Source organism: Botrytis cinerea, chromosome 4 (assembly GCF_000143535.2).
Source record: "Botrytis cinerea B05.10 chromosome 4, complete sequence".
Taxonomy (NCBI): Eukaryota; Fungi; Ascomycota; class Leotiomycetes; order Helotiales; family Sclerotiniaceae; genus Botrytis; species Botrytis cinerea.
The window spans coordinates 2106433-2127150 of NC_037313.1; the positions used below are offsets into that span (position 1 = coordinate 2106433).

The window sequence follows — 20718 nt, forward strand, 5'->3', positions numbered from 1 at the left end:
CAATTGTTTCTGAAAGGTATACGAGAAATCTTGAGAGGTTGCGCCATTGAATTTGAGTTGCCTAGATTTACACATTGATGAGGTTACCTGAGAAGTCACTTGAATTCTTGGACCAACGGAGAGAGAATAGGATGAACTGGGGAAGGGAAGATGAAGTATTGAGATGAATCGTGGTTGAATAAGCCATTGGCCCTGAGATTCAGAGGAAGAAGATTAAATTCCTTCGCAGGAAACAAATTGAACGCAATGAAGAAATATCAATTGAGCGGAGCAGCAGCATTTTGTCATAGCAAGTAAGTACCACGTTGAGCTAATGCCTAGTATTCAGCTTATACTTGTTCCTTCTGTTAATGTCATCTATTATGTTAGATTTCAGGCTCACAATAGAGAAATAAGTGTCAGAATTTCAAGCGAAAATCCTACAATGTCGAATTTTTGATGCTGGCGAAGTAGCATATGAGTTCGATCGCCTTTATCGACGCTTTTATGGACCGGCTTGTCAAATATTTATCGGATTCCAGAGTCATTAGATAAAGCTTGCAGTCCTAGAGAGAGAATCCAGAGATGGGGAAGTATTTACCCATAAATGTTTACATTACAGCGCAAATTTTGGGCTGGGTTCGTAAAAGAACTATCTCTACTCTACACTTACTTGTTTGACCATGCATTTTCTTTTGGAATATTGTGCTTTTCCTATCTTATAATTCGTAGGACTTGCGCTTCGTAGAATTGTTTTTGATTTGGAAGTTGCTACCCACGTCACTGTCCTCCTTTCTTTCCTGTCTCCTTCCTTCTCTCCTTCCTCCTCTTCTCTTCATCTCACCATCCCATCTTCTTTTGGACTTGCTTCTTTCTTTACAACGATATTTTCACTCATCCCGCATGCGCGTGGTCTCTAATTTTGGCAAGATTGCAAGGTCCACACATCATAATCACGCAGGTATGCAAACTTTACATCACATCTCATAACGATGAGAATCATTACATAGGCATGTAGCATTGTGAGATCTTCAATATAGTATGGCTTAATGTACGAGATAATATCACCTCGCTGCCCCTATTACCAGGTAGACACTCTGGTAGTCATTGTCAACTCGTTGCGTCAATTGTGTTGAATGCAAGGGTTTATAAGGTTGCGATTTGTATGGCAGGAAGCTTGATGTCTTGGCCCTTGTTCACTGTCATGCAATTGATATGTTTGCTGTTACTGCAGTGTATTATATCTTTGCTATTGGCTCCTGGGCTATGAGATTATCACTGGTTATCATGTAGAATTGACAATAGTGAAGATATGGTCAAATCATACCCATTTTTATCAGGGAAGAATCTTGTTTCTGGATATCATCCTGGTATGGATGAAGGTAGAGGTGTTGAGATCTCTACAATTTTATAATATCACGCTGTCCTCATCATTACCTCCGATATATGGTGTTTAGACTAGCATACTACAATGAGGCAACGAACAATTGGAATTACAGTCCTATGCGTTCTCAATTCGAGCTTATCAACAGATCGTCGTGACTTAAAAAGTTTATGATGTACTATTGAAGTCTCACCGTCTCAAGCCTAAACCTTATTAAGAGCATCTAGCGAGGCGCTACTGCGCTGGGCAGACAACTAAAAGGCGTGGCACTTCAGAATCGACATAAAATGCTCTCAAAACGGCGAATTCTCAACACAGTATGTTCCCACACACAGTATGATTATCAATTATCAATTCATTATCTTGGATTATACTATTGAGAATTGAAGGCTTCAAAACATTGATTTATTTCGAATCTCGATTGGTATTTTGTGGAGCTACATGCCGAACAAATATGTCAGTCGTCCCACTCACAGAATTGCCAGGGTTTCTTCTCTGCTGGCTTTTACCCCTCAATCACACGCACTTACCCCACTTTAGTCTGAATTGCCGAAATGTCCCTTCCTCAGTTCTTCACTAGTTCACTATTTCCCCGGATTCGATCTAATCTACAACGTATTCGTGTTTCTTTTCTCATTCATTAATAAAGCTAGATTTTCTAGGTTCACTACGAAATAGAGATATTTGAACCTCGAATCTTCATCATTCAACAACGAACGCCACAGCACTCAACAGTGTTACATGAGAAATATATGAGGCAAAACTGGCAATCCATTTGCCTAAATTTCTCACATCTCCATTGCGTTCTGAAACGAATTTCAACAACTATTCAAACCTGTACTTATCTGCTGATCGATACGAGCGAGTTGTGTGAATAACTTCCGTATCCAAGTTCCTACTGCGTATTTCCTAATCATTTCCGATCACCACCACAATGCAAGAGCTTGAAGGTCGAGCTCTGTTTACGGCTGTGACATCCTTAACATGTCTTGGGTTCCTGCTCATAGGATATGACAATGGTCTGATGGGAGGGTGAATTATATTCCATACATTCCCAATACATTTCTAATACATTTCCTTGAGCTTATACGCTACCATTAGATCCCCTTCAAACTAACAGTTCGGGGCAGACTCGTTAATGCAACAGGGTTCAAAGATACATTCAAAAATCCTGACCCAACTATCGTCGGATTGATCGTCGCTATCTATGAGGTGGGGTGCTTCCTCGGGAGTGTGGCCACATCTTTGTTTGGAGAGAATATTGGAAGAAAAAGATCAATTGGAATAGGAGTCGTGATCATGATAATTGGGGCACTACTGCAAGCATCAGCATACTCGAGAGCACATATAATTGTTGCACGAGTGGTTTCTGGGGTTGGGATGGGGTTTATAAATAGTACTGTTCCTGTTTTCCAAGCAGAGTTCAGTCCTAAAGCAACAAGGGGCTTGTGTAAGTAAATTACCAGCTTCATAGGAGAATCACGATACTGACTATATCACAGATGTATGCATGCAATTATCGACTTTGAATTTTGGAATATTCTTAGCGTATTGGGTCGATTACGGCTTCACGCAATCATACACCGCCTCGTTTTCTTGGAGAGTACCGACGGTTCTTCAATGTATGTTCTTAGTACCAATGCTTGGTTTACTCGCTATAGTACCTGAATCCCCTCGATGGCTAGCTGCGCACGAGAAAACGGACGAATCCTTGAATGTCCTCGCTCGATTACATTCATATCACATGACAGAGGAGCAAATCAAATCTTTACACATAGACATTGTCCGCACTTGCGAATTTGAAGAATCATTAGGAACAGGCTCTTGGGGCGACCTGTTCAAAAATGATGCAATCCAATCACAGCGACGATTCCTGATCGCATGCGCCATACAATCTTTCCAACAGCTAGGCGGTATAAATGCATTGATATATTATTCCAATACGCTTTTCTCGACTTCCCTAGGATTCTCGGATCATCTCAGTGCGCTTATGTCTGGGTTTCTCCAAACTTGGTTCTTTGCCGCGAGTTTTATCCCTTGGTTACTTATTGATCGAGTTGGAAGACGCCCTCTACTTTTGTCAATGATTTCGCTCATGTCAGCAGTAATGATTGTGCAAACGGGACTAATCTATAATGTGCAAAATAATACATCGATCGCCAAAGGTTGTGGTATTGGTGCTGCGGTGATGTTGTTTATTTTTGAAGGGGCTTTTACTGTTGGATTCCAAGCGACAGTGAGTGGCATTCGCATTTTCGATTACTGCAAAACAAACTCGACAGGTTATCTACCGTGTTTTATAACAACTCCATATCTCAAAAATCCTACCTACTCCATTAACTGCGTCTGGCATTACTAATCTCCTCTGCTCTACACTTCTAGGTCTGGGTCTATCCTTCCGAAATCCTCCCTCTCCGTCTTCGCCAACGCGGTTCCTCGGTTTCAACAGCATGCAACTGGATTTTCAATTACATGATTGTGCAAGTTACTCCGATCGCATTGAACAATATAGGATATAAAACCTACATAATATTCGGGGTACTGAATGCGTGTTGGATCCCAATCATATATCTCTATTTCCCCGAAACAAAAGGATTGGAATTGGAAGATGTTGATAAAATCTTTGAGGGAAGTCATGAAGTAATCGAGACATTGAGTGGTTTAGAGACAGGTGATGAGGAGTTTGAAGGAGTAAGTGCATCGGATGAGGAGGGCAGAAATACCAGTCATGAGAATCGCAGTGGAGGCGGGAGTGGTAGTGGCAGTAGTCTCGTCAATCAGAGAAAATTGGGTACTGATCATGGGAAAGGGACGAAGGAAGAAATAGAGCGCGTGACGAGCGAAGAACATCCTTGAACCAATGGGTGCTGAGATGGAGCTGGGGATGAAGATTGGGTTCGAGTTCGTGTATGTCCGTGTAACCTTTCAGTACGTAAGTAAATGGATGGACGAGTGGCTTTTGTATGAATACCCTTTTTGTGGCTTGGAAACTCAGGCATAGAAATTTTATCACGCGAAGTTCTTTATGATGAGACAAGCGGAAATGAGACGGGGGCATGAGCAGACTGTAGCGGTGAGAAACTGTAAAGCTATTGAAATCTTGACGCACAGAAAAATACAAGAACTTCATAGAGTCTGCGAGAATGAAATCTTACCGGATCTCTTCTGACGACTCTATGCCAAGGATTTCAGTTCAAAATCTCCTTCTCTGTGTCAAGCTACATGTTTATTGGGGCTTGTATGATTATTTTGGTCATCTAATTATGAAGCTACCTGATTCTAAGCAATGAAGTTACATTTCTCTACGATCTTAGAGTTTCTGGAGCGTCGGAACTTATACAGTGACACCTGAACAAGTGAGTGAGAATGATTTGATTACCTCTTCTCCCGTCCAAAAAAAAAAAAGGTTGTCAATGAGATCTTACATAGTTATATGAGTTATGATAGGGTCAGGAGATTTGGATAGCTATTCGCATGCTTTTGGGATCACGTTGTTCGATAGTTTATTAGTAGGTTATACGATGAAATATGTAGTGACTTCAAGTGTCAGATAGTAGTAGTGCTTAAGAAGAGGTTGGACTCTTACAATTAAATTAGTCTTTGTGAAAATCTTTCTTTTTCATCGGAAAGAATAAATCAATCAGGAATGGTAAGATGACAAATATCGGAAATTTTCAACTGTATTTGTGATTCTTGTCATTTCATGTATGCCATTTTTCGGACGTCGAGATACGGGAGCGTTATATCTTCATCCATTGCGTCAGACCTATCGTTACTGGACATCACAATTCTAAGCAGAAATAGAGCATTTGTAGCTGAGGGAGTGTTTCTTGTATTCGAGATGAAAAGTGTGTCATTTTGATTGTTTGTATCTTGCCTCCGACTACTCCCCAACACGATTTCAGAAGCTGTTTACTTCATCGCCACCGATGTTTCTCTTCAAACAATCCATCCCATATTTCCCTAAAGAGTGCGAACTGCTGATTTCGACAAATGTGAAGTAACGTCGTGCCGTGTATAGAAGAGGTAGATAGATGTTCTGTGCAATCAAAAGCCGTTCATCGTCAGGAAGCGAAATCGAGAAGGGAAACTGCACTATCCGCAAAATAATACATTAGCAAGATTCCAATTATTCAGGAGTATACAATATCTTACGTTGAGAGAAAGTAATTGCATAGTTTGTACGTAATATACACCATACCCGCTATGGTAACGATGCCTATAAATTTCTCCCACCATCTCTCTACACGTTCCTGCGCGAGATGGGCCCGGTGCTTCTCAAGATACATCTGTCGATACAATTGACGATCCTCTGCAAGGATATTGAGATGGGCGCGGCACTGTTCGATATACATCTGTAGTTGTGTATGTTGATCGTTCGCATATTCGGTAAATGACTCGTCGGCACCCATTTTTGCGATGAGATCTTCCATGATACTTTGGGTCTCGGGATCGGTTACTGGATTTGCTTCGGTGGCGCTCATCTTGTTGGGTGGAACTGAATGGTTGGGGGGATGAATTATTCTTGGGGTCAGAGAGAAAGAGAGATCTATTTATGTTTCTAGAGCTCGATAGATGAGGAAACTAGAAAGGAACAAGTGGCCTCAATGGTTATGGTGTGAGCGCAGTGAATGACTTCAATTCAATGGCTACTGTAGCAAAACCTTAAGCGAATGTGAAAGAGACTAGCTCTTTAGACGGAATACAATATAGACAATTAGGACCTACAATACGTGGATGCTACATCCTTCGTATCCTTCTCAAACCAACAGTTACTTACCAAATTGGAGAGAATGGAGACGAAGGGATTCTATTATGGTTTGTGAATATGAGAGGTAATAGTTCCCTGATATGAAATACTGAAAAGATTTGTAGGTAGATGTCGCCCTTCTTTTATTTCTATAGCAATTTGGAATCATGCTATGCATTTAAGTCTTGATTAACTAGATAGTGGAAACAATCATGAACATGAAATTGATGTACATTCTGTAGCATTCGATTCTAGCTTTTATTTGATGTTTCTCATAATAAATGTGAATATGTTATGTAACTTGTGTACGTGCAGAACCCTTTTGGAATGTAGACAACAAAGACCATGTGTGTCACATTATCATTCCATCAAAACCTAGCGACCACGATTCTCCATCAGATTATTTCTATGAAGCAGAGCTCGTTGAGAGGGCTAGAGATAGTGATCCATGACATACATCTCATCCATTCAGTTTCTTCATTAATTCCCTGCAAATCCTCAACTCTCTATGCAATCATGCACTGCTACACACCTCCTCCATTTTCCCTCTCCAAAACATGTACCCTCTATGCTATGTGTAAAATCCATTCATGTGATAGTATCTTTACCGCCGTTTTTCTTAGCTAGAAGTTTGTTTTGTCTTTTCTGCTCCTGCAGTTGCCTGCGTCTGCGCTTCTTTTCGCATTTACATTTACGTCTGCAGGCCTGTTATCTTCTGCAAATAATTGGAGCATGTTCTTGCAGACTATGGATAGTTGGTGAAGGGGTAGGTAATGCAGTCAAACTCGGGTCTTGATTCAAGGTATTCCAGGGCAACGCGCCTACAAGTGATACTGTAAATGATGAGTTATCAGTCAGTGGCTACCTATCCAGGCAATGTTCTTCGTGCTGAAATTTCTCTCCCAGGATGTGAAATTCCGATATTAGACGGGCGATTTTTGGGTACATGAGTGATTGGCCAATTGCCTGTTAGGAGTGAGTTTCGGCCAATATAGCTGTAGTTACTTACAGCGAGATTGCTCATGGTCAGGTATTGAGCTCTGAGATACGGGAACTTCTCTATCCTGTCTACTGATGACCACATCCATATCCGAACGATGCGAAGAATTCATGAATTGACATCCATCTTCAGAGCTTCTTCCCTGAGGGTTACAACTCCCTGGCTCTCTCAAATTCTCTTCCAAGGATCCAGTCAAAGTATTGTCGACTGCGCCGCTTTCATTACCGACATTCGATACTGCACCGCCCAAGGAGGACAAAGTTGAATCGCCATTTGGTATTATGCCGCTTCGAACTTCTGATTCCCATGTTGGCGTGTAGTCAGGATCAGAATCTTGTCGAGCTCTTGTTGTTGAAACAAACCGGTCAGAGCTTCCCTGAAAGTATGAAATTGTAGATTCAGTGGCCGAACAAGAATTAATTTGGGTCTGTGCTGGTACTCCAGACCAGACCGCCGCATCTCCTATGGAATCTGGTCCTTCGTTGAATGCATTTCGTGTAATTTCTCGAGCTTTCTTGGCAGGCTGACGCTGGCCTGTTTCTGTAATATCTATTGCCTGATTCGAATCTATTTTTTCCAATTTGACTTTGTTCTTACTTCCAAATGGACGGCCTCTTTTCTTGCCACTCAGACCCACTTGTGAGATTCCGCGTGATGTCGGTGTCGAAGGTGTCGAAGCTTGAGAAGGATCTGCCGGTGAAGCGTCTAAGACCATTGTACGGTAATTTTTCAGAGGTCTGCCGCGGCGTCGTTTCGGACCGATAGGATGAGAATAGATGGCTTCTCCATCTATGTACTCAACCTTGCGCTTCCTATTTATTGATGATATTTGGCTGTCAGCTAAAACTTGACTTGCAGAAAGACATGGGATTGCAGAACTAGGCCATGCTGGAAGCTCAACGGTAACATCGTATCCCTGATGCTCCTCTTTAACAAGGTCTCTATGGCCTAACCTAGAGCCCCGAGGCGTTTCACCAAAATCGTTGTCTTCGACCTCTATTGAATGTGAGAGCTGCTCTATGTCGTCTGTAAGTGGTTCTCGTAGTGACTCTAACAGGGGCTCCGTTAATGGTTCCGGTAATAATTCTGGGGGTGCTTCCAAGGGGGTCTCGGAGTGTGACGCTGATGTCTCGGCAACAGGTCTCGAAGAACGTAATGAAGTCTCTATAACAGACTGATCTAATGGGTTAGGTGAAGGCTGGTTGCTTGTTTTGAGACTGGGTGGTTCTGCAACAATGGCTGACCGAGATTTCATTCCCAGTCTTCTACGTGTGATACCCGCAGCTTTTCGAGTCTTGCAGTGCAAACATGTGGTAGTTATTGAACTCAAACTAATGATTGAACCTTCAGGTAAAACGATTGGCTTTCGACAACTATCACAGTTGTAATGACTACTTGGCATGTCATCTGGGATGCCATATTCATCCTCCTCAATATCCGTTGCTTCTGCGGTGGCTATGGTTTCTCCAGCTTTCGGATTGACTCCATCTATATGAGACAAATTTTCATCCAGCTCCTGCCCATTCACATCGATAGGAATAGGACTGCCCGGATCACTAGCACCACTGAAATCCTCCCGAACTTCTTGACTCCTCACGTTTCCCAGGGTATCATTATTCGCATGAGCTTCATGCATTGATTCAATGTTTCTCCGAAAATTGTCAACAAGATCGTTGAACGCTTCAAATGAAAAGTCTTTAGTGGGCAAATTGTGTGGAAATCCAGATCTAAAACCTGCAAGTTGTTCGTAAGGAAAATTGGCGAGACCAGAAGCACGAGCTAAAGCAAGGTACCTCACTGAAATATCATTGACTAATTGAAGCATATTATCTTGCGGTGTATCAGTAGTTACTGACGTCGTAGCAGACTCGCTTGCTCTGGAAATCGAGATTTCGGGAGTCGCGCTCATAGAATTATCATCAACGGTTTTTTCACGTGCCTTGGCAACGCCACTGAGAATAGTGTCGGGTGCCTTCGAAATATCTGTACTGGACAAAATTTCTCTTAGTGTGCCGTTATTCGGAGTAGGAAACGCATCCATGGTTGTCTGGATTGCTGTTGTCGCCAATCCTTCGCCATCGATCGTTGTAGGGTATTTCTGTGAATTACTATTGAGAATTGGTAGAGATTGCCTGCTACTCAAGCCTTGAGCGTTAACAGAGTCACAGTGACTTCTCCGTTCCAGAGTACATGGTTGATTGGCGGTCTCGTTATTGTGCAATATCGAACTGCGCTCTGGATGAAGAGCTGGATCTGAGTTTGATGTATCATATTCTTGCCTGGCGTTTGCTTCACCAATCAGCTGATTTGAGACTGTCGTTGGGGATTCGGAGGGTGCTTGGGTTTCTAATAAAACCTCCCGATATTGATCCGCATTTGAAGTGATGCTTGTGCCATGTCCGCGGGTATTTAACACGTGATTGTCACCATGCACTCCTGTATCCTCTATTTGCGCCGCATCATCTCTTTTCCTTTCACCTTCTTCTTCACTGTTGTCCTCTACATCCCTCAACGCCAAAAAGGATTCCGCCACTTCTTTTGCTCCTGAACATTTCAATATCATTCTCATGATCAATTCCTGAAGCTTAAAGTTCCCCGCCCTATCGATCTTCTTTGATAGTGCCTCGAGTGCTTCAGCCCGCTCGACGCGTTCATCATTTGTAGTTGGTGATCGAAGAAGAATACTTGCTGTCGATGCATGGTTGGGAGTAGATGGTAAAGAATTTGTGATGAGAGGCGATGAGGGGAATGGTGACCGCGATGGTGTTATAGAAGCTTGCTGTGCGCGTCTTGCAGCATCTTCACGAGCTATTCTTTCAGCTGCCCTAAGTTTTGCTCGCTCAATACGTTGCTTGGTACCAAGCTTGGCAACCAAGGATAAATCGTCGTCGCCACCTTCTTCCATTTTGATATCCGATGTGATCGCTGTGTGCAATTCTTGTACGTAAGATTGTGCTTTTATTTTGTTTGTGAGAGCTCTGAGAGATAAATTTCCTTTATCTCGTATCTCAACATGGCGAAGGGCAGTATTGAAAGCCAAAAAAAAAGGACAATACAGTTAGTCAACTTTATATGACCGTATCAACTTATTGATGAATCTTTGTCAGTGAAAATGTCGATTGTTTGTATTTCGTACGGTTTGCTGCCCTCTCATCTGGTCACAGCATCTTCACCCAGCTTACGTAACCTTGGTTTGTTATCTACCAATCAAGTGAAGTATGAAAGACGAAAAGACAATGCACCACCACTTTACGTACATTGAGATTGATACAAATGCTCAAATTCAGTCAACGCTTATTAGGTATATTGTCGTCCATGTTGCTTTCATTTGCAAAGGCTATCTATCTATCTTGGCTCAACGGCCATCCACTACGATATCTCGTGCCTCTCAAATGAACTCCTTTCTCCACCATCACACCTCTCCCAATACAAAACATTGGTGTTTCTCAACCACAAAGGTACTCATGTACTGAATCCATCGCCATCGCACACTCTCCTGGTTTCTGTACACGCTGTCGCAATCAATATCTGGGCCTCTTCGCAACCGGCTTCTCAACATGTTCCATATCTTCGGATGAGTCGGAGCCTTGAAGCTCTTTGTAGTCATTCGATGAGTCTTCGGCGGTCGTTTCGAATGTGTTCCTGGGTTCTTTGACTTCTTCCAACACCTTGTGTCTCGTGTTTCTGCAACCCCAATCGCTTCCGAGTTGTGAACAACAAGTCCAAATCCAACGATCCTCGAAGTCCGGATGATCAATAAGAGATTCAATTGCTCCGTCTCTCTTGGAATCATGATCAGCCCATATGATATCGTCAAGATCCGTTGTTTTTTGACCTGTAAGTGTTAGTAAGACAGGCATGGGATGAGATGTTTGGGATGTATCTTACCTGGATGCCATAGGCAGTCGTTGGACGGATTGTTATCGATGCAGAAGTCACTACAGCAGTTCTCGCATTTAAACATCGTTTGGCTCCTGCCTGGGTGTTTCCTCTTGTTAGCTGTGACTAACTCATAAATCTCGCACTTGGATTTGATCGGCACGTCTTCAACTTCGATTTCAACACCCCTTCCCCCCTCCGTGTAGTTGTCGCAATCCGTAAAGTTTTTAAGTCTAGGCTTGCCATCATGAAAGCCATCGACTCCGAAGAATACCTTCTCTGGCTTGATAAAAAGCTTTCCATGACGATGCTTCAAAGTAAAGCCCTTGTTGTCGCAGATTAACTTGAGAAGATCTCGAAGCTGTGGAGCATCCATCTTCTCAAATTCTTCGCACAATCTTGAGTCAATCATGTTCTACTCGCTGGGATGCAAACTTTGAAGGTCAAAAATAGAAAAGCTGTGGATCCTAAAGCCGTGCTTAGGCTGTAAGGATAGTTGTTCTTGAGAAGGAAAAGAAGATATTTTGAGAGAAGCTCGAGATACTGATCTACTGGCAATTATATTACATCAGCATGGCTCATAGCAAGAAGAAAGTTTTGACAGTTTAGAGGTGAATTCTGATGACGACTTCTGAAATTGCTACAAACAAATTCATCCAAGACACGGCAAAGATTTAAGGAGATCCAAGACCACATAATATCTTGTGGCGAATAAGAGCAAGCTTTTCGCTCTTCAAAACCAAATCTGTTCGAGAATATTCATGTCTATGTACAACAGAAGATGTTCGAAGAAAGTCTATGCAGCTGTTATGATTCAATCATTGAGATGGTTATAAGACACAAAGTAACTATGTCTCTTTGCATCAAACAAGCAGCGAACACAACAAACAGTTTGTCAGATCAAAAGCAGTGGATGAGATGAATAGTTGGGATTGCCAATCTACGCAAAGAACTCTCATTATATCTTTTCCCCATAAAGGTTCATCCTCCAACATAAGAGGATCATCTGCATTTGGAAGATCAAGATCAAGATTGGGGTATGCAATGACATTGCCGCCGTCGCTACAACCACAACAAAACCTCAGGCCTCAGCTCTGATTCTCTTGCTGCTTCCTTCCTCCAATGCTTTATGTCTCGTAGAGATACATTCCTCCGCATTTGAATGGCCCTCACAACAACTCCAGATGAATCGATCTGCATAGTCCGGATCATCTACACTCTTCCACGGCTCTCCATAATTCGGCCAATGATAGTCCTCCCGATAATTATCATCTAGTTCTCTCTCACCTAGTATTCAAGGGTCAGTGATCAAACTTCCTATGAAGACAGAACACTTCATTACATACCTGGATGGAAGCAACAATCGCCCTTTTCGTTTTCCTCGATATTGAATTCGAAACCACAATTTTCGCACTCGAACATCTTCAGATTTCTTTTCTTTGAAACATACATTTCCTTTAGATAATCCTTCTTTGACAAAAGTAGTTCCTTAATTTCACATTTTCGTAAAGCTGGCACATCATTGTCATCATCAGAGTTATCCCATGAATCAGTCTCTGATTCCTCCTCACTGCATCCTTCCTTGTTTTCAAATGCTTCCTTGTCGTCTTTGTCAGTCTTTTGCTCTCCCGTTGTGCCCATTTGTTGGTTTGTCTCCGCAGTTTCGAGCTCTGGCAAAGTCGCGTTGTCAATGATTGAAACTTCTCCATCGTTTCCTTTTTTCTTAGCAAGCTCGTCCTCGTTGTCGTTGTAACTTCCAACCCCGCCATTATTGTCTTGATCGCCTTCTTTGTCGTTGTAACTTGCAATACCGCCATTATGGTCTTGCTGGCCCTCGCCATCGCTATCGTCGCTTTCAGTAAGGTCGATAAATCCGTTCAATATGATGATTTTGCGGCCATCCACTTCAATTTTGCCCGTCTGGTCTTCAATAGTAAGCCTTCCACACTCACACAATTTGTTGAGGAGTTCACGAAGTCTGGGCGCTTCCATTCCGTCGAAGGCGGTCTTCAGTCTTGGGTTCGGCATGGTCGTTATATTGATGAAGCTGTATCAGTAATGCTCCCCGGTCTGATGATGAAGTAAATCATTGAGATGCGCTTAAGTAGTAATAAAAGAACAAGAACGAGGCTCGCTTAGATACACTGAGAATCAATTCTAATAAATCTCTGCAAGTCAGTTTTCGGCAGAAGAAATTGGTCGGCTTAAATTCACTGTTTTATCAGATCTTTATGAATGATAAACTTTTTAATTTTGCACTTTTCTAATCAACATCATTGGCCGGCTGCTCATGTAGCCTACACTTTCCCCCAATATTCAAGAATTATACTGGCTGCCAAAATTTTGATCTCGATTTTATCATCTTATCGGCAGTCGTTTTAATAAGTATACTACCACAATATCTATATGAGTAGTTGATTCGTCTCGACCCACAGTCTTGGCCTCTTTCTAGGAGTGGGGGATTCAGGATCATATAATTCTTCGTCGGGTGCTTCAATTTCAATTGCAGTATGACCATTTTTCCCTTTTTCTGGATTTTTATTTGCTGGATCCTGTTCTTCGCTCTTATTCGGGCTCTCAGCTTGCGTCTTGGGTGTTTCACAGACAGTGAGAGTAATTGTTCTCCCATCTATAGTAATCCGCTTTCCGTTAAATGTTCCTAAGAAAATTCTGGCATTACACAAATGTCTGAGGGCTCTTGCAAGTTCACCGGCATCCATTGCCTCCAGCATGTCGCAAGTTTCGGTTTCCTGCGTCAGAACGACATCAATGCCTCTTATAAACACTGTTCCGAGTATACGCTGCGAACCCAGATCCTCCCTATCTTTGAAATAGTCCTCCTCTGCGGGCAACTTCAGCTTGTAGAGTCCTCCGCATATCGTGTGCATAACTCTTCGAAGTTGTGAAGCTTTCATTTGTTCGAATGCGAACCAGACCCTTCGAGTCCAGGGGGTATCACCATCTGTTTTGGAATTGAGTACCTCTTCAAATAGTGATTCATCTTCGTTCTCATCTCCAAAGTCATCATAATCCGAGTCACCCTGTTCCCATTCCTTGACTCGCGTGACCACTGTCTGACCGACCAAATGGAGGTCGCAACGAATTTTGGCTCCACGAGTATCTTGGTCGATACAGTATACATAGCCCAAAACCCAAAGGAACTTTCGAATCTCCTCCGCATCCATAAAGGTGTATGCCGTGATCATCTTTCGCGGATTATTATGGGATAGCTTTGAAGGATCAATGTTGATCAAAAAAACTGCTTCTTCATAGTTTTCATTGTAAATACAAAATCCGCAGCCTTCGTCCTTGACAATTTCGGTCATAATATCTCGAAGACGATCTTCACTCCCATTCGCAAGAGTGTCGGTGAGCTTTGCTCCCAATTCTGCTTCAGTGAGAGATCTTGGAAACATTCTACGTTCCATACTTCCGGAAGTCTGAGGAACTTTGAGTCTCGAGTAAGATATATTCTACTCTTATTCTGGCGTCGGCGGGTTTAATTCGTTTCTGGTTGTGAGAAAAAAAAACAAGAATAGTATTACTTTGAAGCTCATCTTATCAGGATACGTTGTAGAAAACCAAAGCTTTCCAAGTCCCGTTTGCTCTTGCATTTGTTGTGGCTAAAGATGACCCTGAGAATGACGTGTGGTTATATTTCTGGAGCCACAAGTAGCTAAATGCGATTGACTCTCCCAGTAGTTGGAAGGAACCATCCTAGGTTCACAAGTTCCTACCTCTGCGAAGATTCGTACGAATCTGCACAAAGAATATTCCAGCATCACCGGTCAACCATTGACTACACCATTCCTCACAGAACTCATCAAGAACAATGCGAAGTTCATAAGCCCGTTCACGAGAAACATGTTTGTAGACTCCCTGTTTGCTGCACCACATTAATTTTGGCACGAACTTGACAAATTCTACATTTGGCTCTTCTGCACGGATTGTGAATTTGTAAAAGTCGTTACGATGAATGGCCCTGGGTTTTTCGTGAGATTCTGGTGCGTCAAATTTCTCGAAATATTTGTTGAGTCTTGTATCAATGGCTTTCCTGAGTCCAGAATAGTCGAGATCTCTAACGGACACGTTGGTAGGTGCGTTGGCGTCGGACATCTTTTGTTGTGGTTTTGTTGATTTGAATTTCAGTCGTATTGAAGTCTAATTGATTTTGAGTTGATTTCTCTTGAATTTATTTGAAGCTTGATCGATTTCAATTTGTATCGGAACCAAAAAGTAAAAGTATGAGGAAGCAGTGAAATAGTAATTTGTTATAGTGAGATCATGTTTCACCGTAGCTAAATCACGTGTGGTTTATTTACTAGTATTCACTAGTACTGTACGGTACCTAGGTAATTAGTGTCTTTACCTAAGTTTAGTGCTCGACATCTGGCCTTTCCCAATGAAGGAGTTTTTGATTCAGATAACGTGTAGTGAGTCGATCGTATTATCTTTCTAACCAATATCGGAGGTGGGAAGCGTTTTCGGTGAATCTGGAAAGTGGTCATTAAGAATCAAGATGGGATATTTCCGAATCGAAGAAAATCTATCAGATTTGGACTATCAAACTTATCACGTGGAACCATCAAATAAACTGGAACTAGTTGTGAAATTGTTTTAAATGTAATGTCTTCTCGTCATTACTTGAACTTTTCACTTCCATCTCCCTATTTCTGTCTCCGCTCATTCCATAGGTAGAGTAACAGAGCCAAAAACTTATTCCCACTCCGAAAATTGACTTGGCTCCGAAAGTTTTCAACCACTGATTCTTGTAACTCTTGAGTTCTCCTGCAGAAATACTACGAGCACAGAGTTGTAAAAACACGAGCATTGGAGATCATGAGTGGTAGAGAATGGAAAAGGGATTTCATTAGATGAAGTGAATACGCATGTATTCATAAATTTCTATCATTAAGCTACCGGATTTGGCTATATTTCTCTTGTTTTTATATTTTACGGTACGTGTAAATGCCATTGTAGAGCGAGTCAAGCATATCTTTTGAATCTGACACTGCAACTAGACGGTTTGTTGCATGTTGCCGGCGAATCCCAAAGCCTGTAGATTTGCGCATCCTTCAAGGCTTATCCTCCTTTCGCAGATGCAAATTTAGCATTTCTTCTTGCTCAATTCATTCCAATTCGAGTTACATAGTTTATACCCTATCTATTGATTCTCTTCCTTAATTCTCTGACTTTTCAGCTGACCAAGAATCAAGTCCGAGTTTCTGACGCCAGTTTATATCCATTCCACATCGGTTATGTTGCACCTTAAATGCGCATGAAGATAATGGGTACCGACAGACCTCTAGATCTAATAATTCTTTGGCCGCACTCCAAGTCATCAAAGAAAGATCTTTTTCTGGTAGGCGGGGCATTGTGCCCAAGGAATTGTCAGATTAAGAGCGTCGCGAACATCAAGTTGTAAGTCGAACCATGGGCCAATAGTAGCACTAGAGGCCACGCATCTTCCCACAACTATAGCTTGCCCAATTATTGAATGACGGTTCGATCTATGCTCTCGTAACACTAGTTCGCGATTCATTTCGTATCTTATTTTGATTGGAGCTTTGCGGTCAAATTGTGCGTACTATTGAATGACAAGCTAAGTTCCCCACTGTGTAGCTAGGGGTAGCAGCCCTACCAAGCCGACTTCATCATCCAAGATTTTGACATAACCTCCCGGAATTTCCTCTTTAAAATCAACCAAGATCAGTCTTGGCGGGTGACCGCTTTTAACATGATGGAATATGCACCCCAGTTCCCTTTCTAAATGCTTTTCATGAAACTTATAATCCGGTTGAACATCGAGCTTCCAATCCTTGTACGTGCCTTTAAAAGTTCTACAAGAAAACCACTCTGCATCTTCTGCAAATAAATTGGCAGGATCACTAAGGCTGAAATCTCGCTTTGGGTGTTGAATCATATCTACACGCTCTGGATTTTTGTGCGCGAGGGGTAGCTTCGCACTCTGCGTAAATGAGGAGACGAGTGGTAACGCTGCACCATGATAGCAACTTTCTTTTGGAAAAAATTTATAAAGCATTTCGATTGTTCAATTACCCTAATCATTCCCAGAACTGCCAGCTCCAAAATATCTGCGGTTTAGTCTGGTTCAATAGGCAACAGGTCCTGCCAATTGATCATGGAGAGAACTTTATATATCTTGTCCCGAGTATCTTGGCATTGTAAGTCCCTTGTCAACTCTAATAGAGGGAGTGAAAGGAACGCGGATCTGCTTTGCCAGCCCCATATGTCAAGTATCAATAACAAGGATCTGCACGGTATTCCCAGCAAGAATTTGTAGCAGGATCATAACGGCTGTCCAGCCAGTCTACTGGGAAGTCGTTGTCCTCCCTTGTCGATGAATTGTCATAAAAGCAATGATTATCAAGATATTGGGCGAGGAAATCCGGCTACTGTTCACAGCCAGACTGTGTATTTTATGATGAAGCGTGTAAAGCTCACTTGTAGGACGATGATTCATACTCGATTGAAGTAAAACCTCTCCATGAAGGTGAAAAATGACCTCCGAAGTCTTCTCTTTCTGACGTCTTGGATGTTGATGGCCCATACCAGAGATTCAATTGTGTCTCTTATCATGGTAGGAAAAGAGGCTCCATCGATATGACTCATTCCTGGCTTGAAGATCTTAGTTTACAGAAGAATCTCATTGCAGGCTCGCTATCATCGCCATGTGGCCTTACGCAGACCAAGACACAGGAAGCGTTTCGATATATGTTCGCCGCCATTTTCACTTGATCACCTTTCTCGTCGATGCTGTGTTGGTCCATACATATGGAATCTATCCAGACATATCGGACGCCAAATCATTTTGCTCGTTACAACGTCTTACCCCCATTTTTGGTTATGTTTAGGCTTTTGCCATTAAAATTCAAAGCAGTGATGCATTATGGACTGCCACATACACAGGGTATGGCATGGTAAGATGGCGTACGATCAACATGCCATGTGCTAATGTTACAACCCAATTCGGTTGTTGTATCTTCCCCGTCGACATTGTCAAGTTCCAATAATCGTATAAGCGTTTTGGGGTTCAACAAGGGTTCGTGGTGGAATTCGAGTATAGGATTTGCCTTTGAATTTTTCGGAAAAACGCCGATTGTTCCTCCGGTTCCTGAAGACACATCGCTACTGCCCTTCACAGAAACTTGCACATGTTGCTCTTCCATCACGACGGGGCATGGAGAGAAGTCGTGAGACAGCCTAACACGACAGAACTACTCAAGATTTTTGTCTTCGGTTGTGCGGACTTTTATGGCCCCCATGCAGAGATAAAAGGCATCCACTTATTCATCGGGCTAGGCGCGTCTTCAGCGATGATCAATCGGAAGCTTATCTGTGTAGATTTATTCATTTTTCACGTCTCCAGCACAGATCAAGCTTATTTCTACATAATAACTTCTGTGTAATAAACGCAGCCGAGCCCCTTACATCCGTTGGTACAACACAGTGAGTATTCTCCAACAGCTTTTGTGTGACCAAGTTGCCTAATTATCCACAATACACAACAATTATGGATCAATCACCATTCATTATTCCGCGAATGAAACACCTCACGTAAATGTAAGCAAATCCCCTATATAGGATTAGCGCCGTTGGATTGCGGCCGTAAACCTTGCCTCAACCCCTCCTTCCCAAACTACAGCCCCAGGGAGCAATTTAATTTCCAAAGAAGGAAAGCTCGAAATTGATAAACTTCGTAATTGTGGGTTCGTCTGAATTTCTCTAAAATACTTTACCTATCCAAACAGGAGAAAAATTGACGTGAAGACGGATTACATATATATATCTTGAGTATCACCCACAACCACGCCAAGGTATTGCAATCATGTCTTCCTCTCCAACCTCCCCAGATCGCACCATGTCCAACAAAGATAAGGAGAATGGAGGACTTACACTTGCTATCATTGGTTGTGGTATGTATCTCCCCTATGTATCTCATCTGTTTGTACTCGTGAGAGGTCACACATAGCACAATTCATGTATCCCTTGAGAAGTCACCTGACATGCTTTTTTTTAGGAACAATGGGCACTTCAATCCTCACTGGTATTCTCAACGCGAAATCCAAAGGCGCTGCTACAGATTCAAATATAAACACATTTATCGCTACAGTCAATACAATGGCATCCGTGGTACGCTTGCGCAAACAATTCCACTCGAGTGAATCACGTGTTCATATCCTAGTTGGGAATGACGGGGTGCTTCAAGCTATGCAGAAGGCAGATATTGTTCTACTGGCGTGTAAGCCATATACAATCGAGGCAGTACTCTCACTTCAGGGTGTGAAAGAGGCATTGGGAGGGAAATTGGTGATTAGTGTAGCAGTAGGGACGCCAGTAGAAAAAATGACTGCTGCGCTCGGAATCTCAGAATCTTCCATCGGAAAAGGCAAAGGAAAAGAAATTGCTATTGTCCGCGCAATGCCAAGCTTAGCAGCCAGTTTCGGGGAATCAAATACCGTGGTGGAAATATCTCCTTCGACGGCTCTCTCGCAACAAAATAAATCTATTGTTCGCTATATCTTTAGATGTATAGGATCGATAGTGGAAGTGGGACCCGGGCAATATGATGCGGCCAGTGTGATGGCGGCTACTAGTATGGCGTTTTTGACAGTGGCGCTTGATGGGATACTAGATGGAGGTGTGAAGGAGGGGATTAAAAGGAGTGAGGGGAGGGATATCTTGGTGAGGAGTTTGAAGGGCTTGGTGGGGCTACTGGAGGGCAAGGGTGAAGAGAGTAGTGGTGATGATGGAAAGAGAGATGGGAAGGCCAACAACAGGACAAAAGAGAAGTCGAAGGGAATGACAGGTGACGAGATTAGAGAACAGTTTAGCAGTCCGAGGGGAACAACGATTGAGGGGTTGGTTGGACTGGAAGAGGATAGGGTGAGGTATGCATATTGTAGGAGTGTTATGAGAGCGACAAAGCGAAGCCTGGAAATGTAAATTTGTCATTTTTGTGGTGTTTTGGATACATAGATAAACAAAAGTGATATCGGACAGGTTATCAATCTTTTACTTCGTAATTCCCGATTGGCCTATGCTCCAGCCTCTACACTCTTTTATAATAGCACAACTAAGACGCGACTTCCTCGAATCATGAAGAAACCGGAAATCGAGCAGCTAAAGCTGAAGCAGTAAAGCACAGCACAATTAACCTCCAGGGGTCATAGAGAAGGAACCTGAGGCAGAACTTCATGAGTGCCCTCAATGTTCAGTGAAGAAGTTTCAGAGATCTAGTACAGTACATGTTGAAAGCAAAGATGCTGAGGAGTTGTCTTCCTCCAACGGAACCACCGGAACGAACTTATGAATGTCATGGGTTTAAGATTACACCACTCCTTTGGTACACCAATACGAGATTCTGAGAAGACCGCTAGGTTCGAAAGGAAGTGTAACCCACACCATTTTGCGTGAAATACCTTGACATTTCATAAGCGTACCATCCGATGCAACCTGTGAGCAGCTAGCGTAGCCCTCTTGTTGAACGGCGGTAACACTTTCCTCGATAGTGCCATCACCTTAAACCTGGGGTTACATGGTCCACTTCAACGTTGATTTAACCTTAAAGATTTGGCTTGAGACAACAATTAACTTAATAAGATTACGCCCAGCTATGTGGTGGCGCATTTGCTAATGTTATAATTACCTCCTCCGTTTACTCCTGCTGCTACCAAGGACACCGGCGAAGAGGATATTTGATAA

General features: G+C 42.5%; 7 protein-coding genes across 11 annotated transcripts; 2 read left to right on the forward strand and 5 right to left on the reverse strand.

The window, feature by feature from the left end:
* Nucleotides 1-1657: 1657 nt before the first annotated feature.
* Nucleotides 1658-4649, forward strand: BCIN_04g06080 (hypothetical protein). 2 transcript variants are annotated; one of them, XM_024692706.1, is made up of 5 exons: nucleotides 1658-1819; nucleotides 1904-2395; nucleotides 2494-2813; nucleotides 2866-3599; nucleotides 3746-4649. In XM_024692706.1, the coding sequence occupies exons 2-5, from the start codon at nucleotides 2298-2300 to the stop codon at nucleotides 4217-4219; spliced, it is 1626 nt and encodes a 541-aa protein (XP_024548486.1). In that variant the 5' UTR covers nucleotides 1658-1819; nucleotides 1904-2297; the 3' UTR covers nucleotides 4220-4649. The 2 variants fall into 2 exon arrangements, with proteins under 2 accessions (XP_024548486.1, XP_024548485.1); XM_024692707.1 differs by having other exon boundaries at nucleotides 2017-2395.
* A 530-nt stretch (nucleotides 4650-5179) lies between these two features.
* Nucleotides 5180-5969, reverse strand: BCIN_04g06090 (hypothetical protein). Its single transcript, XM_024692708.1, has 2 exons — nucleotides 5519-5969; nucleotides 5180-5458 (listed from the first exon to the last, which is right to left on the reverse strand). The coding sequence occupies exons 1-2, from the start codon at nucleotides 5845-5847 to the stop codon at nucleotides 5428-5430; spliced, it is 360 nt and encodes a 119-aa protein (XP_024548487.1). The 5' UTR covers nucleotides 5848-5969; the 3' UTR covers nucleotides 5180-5427.
* Nucleotides 5970-6821: 852 nt separating this feature from the next.
* BCIN_04g06100 (hypothetical protein) lies at nucleotides 6822-10018 on the reverse strand (the record flags this gene model as incomplete). Of its 3 annotated transcripts, none has more annotated exons than XM_001557728.2 (2): nucleotides 6822-6946; nucleotides 7123-10018. In XM_001557728.2, 2 exons carry the CDS (start codon nucleotides 10016-10018, stop codon nucleotides 6822-6824), a joined length of 3021 nt encoding a protein of 1006 aa, XP_001557778.2. The 3 variants fall into 3 exon arrangements, with proteins under 3 accessions (XP_001557778.2, XP_024548488.1, XP_024548489.1); XM_024698291.1 differs by having other exon boundaries at nucleotides 6822-7079; XM_024698292.1 differs by having other exon boundaries at nucleotides 6822-10018.
* Nucleotides 10019-10387: 369 nt separating this feature from the next.
* Nucleotides 10388-11694, reverse strand: BCIN_04g06110 (hypothetical protein). Its single transcript, XM_024692709.1, has 2 exons — nucleotides 11002-11694; nucleotides 10388-10948 (listed from the first exon to the last, which is right to left on the reverse strand). Exons 1-2 carry the CDS (start codon nucleotides 11402-11404, stop codon nucleotides 10635-10637), a joined length of 717 nt encoding a protein of 238 aa, XP_024548490.1. The 5' UTR covers nucleotides 11405-11694; the 3' UTR covers nucleotides 10388-10634.
* A 231-nt stretch (nucleotides 11695-11925) lies between these two features.
* BCIN_04g06120 (hypothetical protein) lies at nucleotides 11926-13179 on the reverse strand. The gene is made up of 2 exons (XM_001557730.2): nucleotides 12339-13179; nucleotides 11926-12279 (listed from the first exon to the last, which is right to left on the reverse strand). Exons 1-2 carry the CDS (start codon nucleotides 13018-13020, stop codon nucleotides 12074-12076), a joined length of 888 nt encoding a protein of 295 aa, XP_001557780.2. The 5' UTR covers nucleotides 13021-13179; the 3' UTR covers nucleotides 11926-12073.
* A 49-nt stretch (nucleotides 13180-13228) lies between these two features.
* Nucleotides 13229-15341, reverse strand: BCIN_04g06130 (hypothetical protein). 2 transcript variants are annotated; one of them, XM_001557731.2, is made up of 2 exons: nucleotides 14730-15341; nucleotides 13229-14440 (listed from the first exon to the last, which is right to left on the reverse strand). In XM_001557731.2, the coding sequence occupies exons 1-2, from the start codon at nucleotides 15106-15108 to the stop codon at nucleotides 13395-13397; spliced, it is 1425 nt and encodes a 474-aa protein (XP_001557781.1). In that variant the 5' UTR covers nucleotides 15109-15341; the 3' UTR covers nucleotides 13229-13394. The 2 variants fall into 2 exon arrangements, with proteins under 2 accessions (XP_001557781.1, XP_024548491.1); XM_024692710.1 differs by lacking the exon at nucleotides 14730-15341 and having other exon boundaries at nucleotides 13229-14585.
* Nucleotides 15342-18663: 3322 nt separating this feature from the next.
* BCIN_04g06140 (hypothetical protein) lies at nucleotides 18664-20038 on the forward strand. Its single transcript, XM_001557733.2, has 2 exons — nucleotides 18664-18929; nucleotides 19034-20038. Exons 1-2 carry the CDS (start codon nucleotides 18842-18844, stop codon nucleotides 19957-19959), a joined length of 1014 nt encoding a protein of 337 aa, XP_001557783.2. The 5' UTR covers nucleotides 18664-18841; the 3' UTR covers nucleotides 19960-20038.
* The last annotated feature ends 680 nt before the right edge of the window (nucleotides 20039-20718 follow it).